The 9,118-nt window shown below is 56.8% G+C and overlaps 1 protein-coding gene across 2 annotated transcripts in view; it reads left to right on the top strand.

The window, feature by feature from the left end:
* The window catches only part of SNRNP40 (small nuclear ribonucleoprotein U5 subunit 40), a 16,037-nt gene extending 14,817 nt beyond the window's left edge, over positions 1-1,220 (top strand). For both annotated transcript variants that reach the window (XM_027667355.1, XM_027667354.1), the window contains exon 10: positions 810-1,220. In XM_027667355.1, the coding sequence (XP_027523156.1) occupies positions 810-859 (50 nt within the window). In that variant the 3' untranslated portion in view covers positions 860-1,220. The remainder of the gene's footprint in view (positions 1-809) is intronic.
* The last annotated feature ends 7,898 nt before the right edge of the window (positions 1,221-9,118 follow it).

Raw genomic sequence — 9,118 nt, 5'->3', positions numbered from 1 at the left:
AGTTGCACCAAGGGAGGTTTAGATTGGATATTGGGGGAAAATTCTTCATGGAAATAAAGAATTGGTGGTGGAGTCGTCCCTGGAAGTGTTCAAAAATCACGTGGATGTGGCACCTGGGGACACGGGTTGGTGGTGACCGTGGTGGTGGTGCTGGGCTAGTGGTTAAACTCCACGATCTAGGAGAGCTTTTCCAACCTCAAGGACTGTGGCTGTGAGTCAGGGTGGCTCACGGTGAGTGGGAGCTGGGTGGGAGCCGCGTTTTCCCTGTTCCCATGGAATGCTGCCGGCCCGGGGACACTTTCCTGGCCGATCTGTGCCCTCTAGTGGCACCGGCAGAGCCCCGAGTGCAGCCCGGACACTCCCGGGCAGGGAAATCTCCTCAGGGGGGTGTTTATCCAGCTCTTTATCCCTTCACTGCTCAGCCATTCCTGACAGCACAACGGGACTCTTCCTCGGGAAGAATTAAATCCCATTCCCTTGGGGTGGGGAATGGAAGCCACTCCACAGATTAGTTGTCAGAGGATTCATTCCATGAAGTGTTTTTGGGGAATAAATGAAATTTGGCTTTCTGGATCATTTCCAGCAGCTCAGTTGGTTAAAGAGTGGTGCTAATAAAGCCCAAATTACAGGTTTGAGCCCTGTAGGGGCCATTCACTTAAGAACTGGACTTGATGATCCTTGTGGGTCCCTTCCAGCTCAGAATATTCTGTGAACTCTGAAATGGGGAGTTCAATGATGTTTCATCAGCGGAGATTTCAAACTGTTCAGTTTAATTTATATTCCTCCCTTTCTTCTCTGTCTCCCCTCAGTTCTCTCTGCATCCAGTGACAAAAGGCTCTACATGGGGGAGATCCAGTGAAGCCAGTGGTGGGATCTGTGCCCTCAGGATCCTCGACTTCCAGCAGTGGGATGGACTCTGTCCCCCTTGGCTCGTGGCACTGGGGAATGTTGCAGCACCTTGGTGTGACAACCCACCCTGTGCAGGTCTTAAAGTCTCACTGGGCAGCTTTTTCCACCTCCTCTTTCTTTGGGGAGGAAGGAAAATTTGGAATTGGAAGTAATTGAGTTTTGACTGTGCCACTGAGGATTTAACCCTCCCCCAGATCCCTTGGATTAGGTACCTTTTGTTTGAAGCCCAGACATAGCCTGTATATTCCCTGTCCAGTTCCTCTTGTGTTTTTTTTATACAGTTAAAACTGCAATAAATGGCTTTTTACAGAGCTGTAGGGCTGGGGTTTAATGCTCAGCTTGCTTTTCTGTTCTACAACAATAAATCAAGGCCCTCACCCATATATAGCCCGGGGAAACCGGAGAGGTTAACTCATGGAATCTGGTTGGGGTGGGAAGGGACCCTGAAGATTATCCAGTTTCATGCCTGCCATGGGCACCTCCCACTAGCCCAGGTTGCTCCAACCTGACCTTGGACACTTCCAGGGATCCAGGGGCAGCCACAGCTTCTCTGGGCAACCTGGGCCAGGGCCTGCCCACCCTCACAGGGAAGGATTTCTTCCCAATATCCCATTCCCCCTTGTCTGTCCCTGCAAAAAGTCCCTCTCTCAAATCCAGGGAAGATCAGGGTGTGTCTGGTCCCATCATTGCCCTGACTCCCAATGGGAATGGGAGGTAGGATCCCATGGGAATGACTGCAGCAGCCCTGGGTCCGGGTGGTTGTCCCTGGTCCCTGTGGTTCTCCTTGTTGTTGTCCCAGTGGTTGTCCCAGGTCCCTGTGGTTGTCCCTGTAGTTCTCCCTGGATCCCTGTGGTTGTCCCTGGATCCCTGTGGTTGTCCCAGTGGTTGTCCCGGGTCCCTGAGGTGTCCCTGAGGTGTCCCTGTGGTGTCCCTGTGGTGTCCTGCTGTCACTGCCCTTGGTGGGAGCCGTTGGGAAGGTGCTGCTCAGGCATCCCCAGATCCCAGTGGATCTCTGAGCAGACACACCCTCTCCCTGGAGGGAGAGCTGGAGGCATGGGGAGATTTATTTATAACTGCAGAGGATTAAATAACGTGCCCTGGGGCTCAGGAGAAGGAGAGCTGGTGCTCCAGCTGGGAATGCTGTGACTCCAGAGCCACCGGAGCAGGAGCTCTGCCCACAGGGATGAGCCCCCAGCTCTGCCCCCCCTGCGGGCTGGGGGTGAGGAGGGGCCAGCACAGGGGTTTAGGGGTTAATTAGAGCCTGTTGCAATTCCCAGGGTTTGTGGGTTTATTGGAATCTGTACCCAAGGGTCAGAGGGGACAGAGACCCTTGGGGCTGAGCTGGGATCACCACCCTGTGTTTCCTGAGTCCTGCTTGTTTAAAGGGACAAAAAAGGGGGGATTTTCGTAACTCCCACCCCAGGAACCTGCAGGGAAGTGAGGGAGGGGTGTCTCTCCCTGCCCAGGGGCCTGAGAATCCCAAAGCCTGGGGATCCCATGCAGGATTCCCAGCAGCTCTCTGTGGGGGTGGATGGATCCACACAGGGGTGTCACCCCCTGTGCCCCCAAACACCCCTCCATGGCCTGGGCACGGCCGGGCATGGAGCCGTGACCCAGATTGGGGAAATGATCCGGATTAAAGGCAAATCCCCAGGGAGCAGCCTGGTGGATGGAGCCAGGCCCGGGGCAGGCACCAGGGCTGCTCTGGGGGCACCTCCCTGCCCCTGCCCTGGCACTGCCCGTGCCCCTGAGCACTGGCAAACTCCCCACAGCAGTGATCCCTGTGCCCTCCCAGTGCCATGACAGAAATCCCTGTTCCCCAGTGCCAGGGAACTTGGAGATGGAATAAACACCTGATCCCAATGGAGGGTGAGGAGAGAGATGTGGGTAGGGCAGCTCAGAGGTACTGCTGCTAATTCCTGACTGCAATTAGGGCCAGAGTGGTGCCCTCCTGGCTGCCCTGGGGAAGGGTTGGACCATGTGCCAATGTCCCAGACCCTGGCAGAGCTGGAAGTTGGGTTTGGGAAAGCATCTGCCTGCTCCCAGGGGCTGGAACCCTCCTGGGGGGGCTGGAACTCACCATGAGGGGCTGGAAACCACCTGAGAACCATGGGAGGCTGGAATGCACCATGAGGGTCCGGCACCCACTGTGGGGGCACTGGCACCCACCCTGGGGGGCTGCAATACACTGTTGGGGGCTGCAACCCAGCATGGGGGGCTGGAACCCACTGGGGGATCTGGAACCCAGTGGAGTGGTCTGGAACCCACTGGGGGATCTGGAACCTGCTGGAGTGGTCTGGAACCCATTGGGGGGGATCTGGAACCTGCTGGAGTGGTCTGGAACCCACTGAGGGGGGCTGGAACCAGCCATGGGAGACTGGAATATACCATGAGGGAACTGGAATACACCATGAGGGGACTGACACCCACTGTGGGGGGTTGGAACCTGCCATGGGGGGCTGGAACAGACCCTGGGGGCACTGACACCCATTATGGGGGCCTGGAACCCACTGTGGGGGGCTGGAACCCACCATGGGGGGCTGGGACTCACTGTGGGGGCTGGAAACCACTGTGGGGGGCTGGAACCCATCTTGGGAGGCTGGAACCTGCCATGGGGGGCTGGCACAGACCTTGAGGGGACTGACACCCACCATGGGGGCCTGGAAACCACTGTGGGACCATGAGAGGCTGGAATACACCATGGGGGGAACTGGGACACACCAGGGGGGGAACTGGCACCCATCCTGAGGGGCTGGAACCCACTGGAGGGAGCTGGAATACACTGTAGGGGGACTGGCACCCATCCTGAGGGGCTGGAACCCACTGGGGGGGTACTGACACCCACCATCAGGGGCTGGAACCTGCCATGGGGGGCTGGAACCAATTGTGGGGGCTGGACCCCACCTTGAGGGGGTTGGAACCCACCTTTAGAAGGCTGGAACTCACCATGGGGGGCTGGAACACGCTGTTTCCCCCCATTTCCAGCTGCACCCAGGGGGGCACAGGCTCCTCTTGGCTCCCACCCCACGCCAGCCCTGGGCCATGGCAGCAGCAAAGCGTTACAGGGTTCGTCTGAACACAGAGAAAATCGTTCCCTTAAACAGGTTTATTCCTCCAAGGGAGATATTTGCTTGAGAGGTTTCCACTGGAAATTAAATCTATCCCGGGATCCGGATGAACAGCCCCCGTTCTGGAGAGCTGAGCTGGCTGGGGGGGTTCTGGCTGCTTCCCAGACTTCAGAGGGCACTGAGGAGCTGGCAGTGACCCCAACATGGCCCTGTGGGGCTGTGCCCATCCCAATCCCAGTCCTTGACCCTTTGGCAATGCCAGCATCCACAGGCAATCCCAGATGGAAAAGGTGGCAGTGCCCGGAGCCCCTGGGCACACTGGGTGCTGGTAACCCCATCCTGGGATCAGTGGGGACATCCTGGGAGGTCCCAAGCCCTACCATCCCTTCCCAGTCCCTCCCTGTCCATCCTCCAGCACTTTCCCACTTTTTCCCACTTCCTCCACCCTTTCCCAGTGCTGCTCCAAGGCACCTCATGAATTTGGAGTTACAATAAGCGGGTGATAATTTCTTGAAAGAATGGAAAACAATTATTTGCTCTGTTGGGGAATAGATGATATTTAGTCTCCATTTAATGGAAAACTAATTAAATTACATGAGCAAGTGAATAGGAATTTTTTGTTAATTATGAATTTTGCGAGCTACAAAGGCGAAATGATGATGGATCCTGTGATGTGCTGAGCTCCTCACCAGCACAGAGATAAGATGACAGCAGAGAAGGAACAGTGTGAATGCATTTTAATTCCTCCATCGATTCACTCAGCAGCCAACTGAACCTGATCCATTAGCAGGGATTCATGGAGCTGACATTGACTGGCAGCTGGCGGCTAATTATGTTAAAATTGGGGAAAGGTTGGTTAAATAAACATGGGTTTCTTCCTGGAGTGCCTGGGGGAGTCATGGGATCACAGAATCACACAGTGGTGGGGTTGGAAAGGACCTAAAAGCTCATCTTGTCCAGCCCCTGCCATGGGCAGGGACACCTTCCACTGTCCCAGGTTGCTCCAACCTGGCCTTGGACACTTCCAGGGGGTTCAGTTCCAAGTCATTTCAGTTTGGTTTGTCCTGTGGTGGCCCTTCCCCACCCCTGGGTGCAGGATGTGCTGTGTGGGTGACACGAGGTGGCCCTCGGGGCTCTGAGTCCCTGGGCTTGGGGGCTGTTCCCAGGAAAAGCAGGCAGGGGTTGGGCTCAAGGCCAGGGGTGCAGGGGGTGGGTGAAGGGGGGTGTCAAGCTTGAGATCCATGCCCAGCATGAGATCCACGCCCAGGTTTGGGGTCCCCATCACAGAGAGCGTCCCTGACCCTGGGGATGGAGCATCCCTGGTCCCAGGTCTGGGACATCCCTGGACCCGGGGCTGGAGCATCCTTGCCCCCAAGCTGGGGCATTATTGACCCCAAGCTGGGCTGATCCTGACCCCAGAGCTGGAGCATCCCTGGACCCGAGGATCCTTGACCCCAGTTCCAGGGCACCTGGAGCACCTGACCCCAGGAACCAGAACATTCCTGACCCCAAGCTGGAGTGTCCCTTACCCCAGGGCCAGAATATCCTTTACTTCATGGATGGAGCATTCCTGACCCCAGTTCCAAGGTGACCCCAGGGGTGGAGAATTCCTGACCATAGTTCCAGGGTATTTGTGACCCCAGGAGTGGAGAATTCCTGACCCCAGTTCCAGGGTATTTGTGACCCCAGGGATGGGGCGTTCCTGACCCCAAGCTGGACTGATCCTGACCCCAGGGCTAGAACATCCCTGGACCTTGGGCTGGGCCATCCCTGGGCCCATCCCTGGAGCACCCCTGGTCCTGGGATGTCCCTGTCCTGAGGCTGCTCCCTCCCATCCCAGCCCAGAGGAGCCGTGTCCATCCCACCACCCGCCCCACCAGAGGAGGGGGGCTGAGCCTCAGGACCTCCTCCCTGCCACTCATTAATTAGGGCCTAATTAGCATGAACTCCAGAGCCCTTCCTCCCTGGAGCTCTGGAGCTGTGTGTGTCCTGGCTCTCCATCCCAAATGCAACCTCTGGAGGGATTTAACCTGCTCTGAGCACAAACCCCATTTCCCTCCCCTTCATTAAGGGAAATCACCCAACTGACTTAATTACCCTCGGCCTGTGTCAGTGATTTGCACATCTTCACCTCACACACTGGAATAAACATCTATTCCCAGGGATAGATGGGGACCCTTGGATGATTTCTTTCCCAATAAACATGCCAAAAATCCTCATTTTGCCATGTTGAGGTGACTTAGTGCCATCAGTTAGTGCCTGAGTGGGTGAACAATGATCTTCAGACCCTCAACTTTGCCTCCACAGCATCTCCTGTGGCCTCTCCCAGGGACATCCCTGAGCACGAATTGGGGACAAATTTGACCCCTAAATTCCCATTCTGAGTCACCACCAGGCCTGGACAACTGATCAGCCCAGCAGAAAGAAAATAATCAACCCCAAGAGCCATGAGGAAAAGAGGGGGAGAAACCCCATTCCTACACCAGGGCTTGGGGCTGCCAATCTGGGTGGGGCCCCCAGGGCTTTTTTATTAACCCAAAACCTCATTTTCCCCCTAATTTTGCCATTTTTAGGGCAGCAAACGGCATCTCCAGCCAGCAGCTTTGCTCCTCCTTCCCCCCACCTACAAATAGCTCCTTGTTGTCTGCACTGGGATTGTTGCTGAGGCTCTTCCTGGGAGCCAGGGGCTGGTTTTTGGCTCCAATTGGAAATCCTGAACAATTCCAGTGATGGATACACGTGCCTGGAGTCCCAGTGTCCTGGAAGGGGCCCAGCTCCCTGTGGCACATCCCTGCCTTCAGCTGAGGAAGAGGAGCAAAAGCTGCTGCTGGTGGGATTTCTTTCATCTCCAGATTTTATTTCTTTTTTAGGGAAAAAAATTAAAATAATAAAACCAATCAAAACAACAACCTGTGTGTTAGTTTTCTTGACCCAAAACCAGACTTTTTTTTGGGTAAAAATACCAATTTAGTGATAAAAAGTCATTTCCACATGTTCTCTTTATACCCCTGGCAGGGAGATCTCTCTCTCTGGATTCAGGTGGGGTTTTTAAACAAAACACCCTGTTTTGGTGGAAGGAAGCCCCTCATGGCTCCTTCCCACTGAATTACATGATATTGATTTAATTTCATCTTAATATTTCCTCTATTATTTTGATCATCGAGGGTTTTCTTGCACAAAAACCCAAAACTTGGGGGGGTGGGTGTCTGAAGTGGCAAAGGACAAAATGTTGGGCTCATTTTCCACCCTCTCACAGATGAAATCATCTCCTCACCTCCCAGGGAAGCGCCGGGATGTGCTTTTATTGACCTTTTTTTTAATCTAAAATTGATTCCCTGCAAAACTCCACCTGGTTGAGACCCAGAAGGGATCTCAGCACCATCAAAGGGGGGGTTTTATGGTTTTCCATGAGGACATTTTGCCTTTCTCTGGTGTTTTTTTGGGGCTGAAGGGAGGGCTGAGCAGGTTTGCCCGGCCGTGGCCAAGGAGAAGCTCTGGGGTGGTTGGGTCCTTGTCTTTGTTTGACCTGTGGGGTGAAACCCATCCATCTGCTCCAGGATTGGAATCCCAGGAGGGCCCACGAGCTCCATCCTGGAGGTGGGTCTGTACCTGGATAACCCTCACGAGCCTGGGACACCTCTCCCCGTGGGATGAGGGTGATGGGAGCTCTCTGAGGTGAAGGCCTGGAGATGATGGAGCCAGGAGGACTGAGGGCAGTGGAGTCAGCCCACAGTGGGGATGTTCCAGGTGCACCAGGTCCACAGGTGGGATCCTTGGCAGCCTCCACAGTGAGGTGTGGGACTACACAGGGCTGGTGGAGGTCACTGAACCAGACCAGTGTGGAGAAAACACAGGTTCCCCTGCTTCAAACATCCAGTTTGGGTCCAGCTCCTGCTCCCAGGACTCCGGTTCAGAGCATCCCCTGGGGAACCCACTGCATTTTTGAGTGGGTTTTGAATCCACAGAAGTCAAGCTTATTCTGTAAAGCCCCATCCTTCAGCCACACGTGAGCCTCCTAAAATGCTCCTGAGAGCGTAGAACAGCCAGCAGGGAGAGAAATCCCCACCCCAGAGGGTGAAGGAAAAGCTGCAGGTGTGGTGGGTGCTGCAGGCTGGTCCCAGCAGTGGGCTGTGTGGGCTGGCTGGGCCCTGGAAGGCTCAGATAGGCTTGTACCACGCACACAGATGCATCTGTGCAGCAGCAGCCCTCAGATCCCTTGCTCTGACACCTAAGGCTGCGTGGGGCTGGTTTCGGAGATGCTTCCTCATAAACATCAGAGCAGATTGAGAATTTACGGAAATCAAAAGCAGCAAACTGTCCCCGAGTCCTCCTGCCGGGCGGCATTTCAGCCAGAGGTTTCTAAAGCGCCGGGAAAGCAGCAATCCCGGTGATTCCTCGCACTCCGCCGTGCCGCCGAAGGTGCGCTGTGAAATCAGAACAAAGGCGAGCGGGGTGGGCGGCGGTGAGGGGCCGTGTCAGCCCTGCCTGCACCCACCGCAGCCCCGGCACCGCGGGCTGGGCGCTCACAGCCCCGGCCAGCGCTCGCCCCCGGCCCCTGTGTGCTGCCGAGGGGAGCGGGGCTCTGCGGGAGGAGCCGGGGGGTTCCCGGCGGGCTCGGCCATCTGTCCTCCCCGCAAGCCCAGCTGCTGCCCCGGCACGGCCACCCCAGGGGAGGCGGCGGGGTCCCGGTGCCGCAGGGCAGGGGGGATGCGGGGGGGGGACAGCACCTCCCAGCCCTTCGCCAGCGTCTCACCCAGCCCCTCACCTGGCTTCGGAGGGGGGGAGGGAAAAAATAAAATAATAAAAATCTACCATCATAAAGACGAACGCCGAGGATGAGGATAAAGACAGGACAAAGATAAAGATGAGGCTGCGGCCGGGCGGGAGCCGCGCTGCTGCGGAGGGGCCGCACCGCCCGCGCCCCCGGAGGCCTCCAAGGGCTCGTGTCGGTGCGGGGTGCCCGGGCCCCCCCGAGCCCCGCCCGGCCCCCCCCGAGCCCCGCCCGGCTGCCGCGGCCCGCCTTGTTCCGGCCCCGCCCGCAGGGGCTGTGCGGGAGACAATAGCGGAGCGGGCGGCTCCGCGCCGGGCCGGGGATGCGCGCCCAGCGCTGCGCGGCCCCGCGGCCCCCCCGAGCCCCAGCG

The sequence above is a fragment of the Corapipo altera genome, unplaced genomic scaffold, assembly GCF_003945725.1.
Source record: "Corapipo altera isolate COAL_440 unplaced genomic scaffold, ASM394572v1 215, whole genome shotgun sequence".
Taxonomy (NCBI): Eukaryota; Metazoa; Chordata; class Aves; order Passeriformes; family Pipridae; genus Corapipo; species Corapipo altera.
Note: the sequence above shows the minus strand (reverse complement) of the source record. Positions and strands in the feature narration are given on the sequence as shown.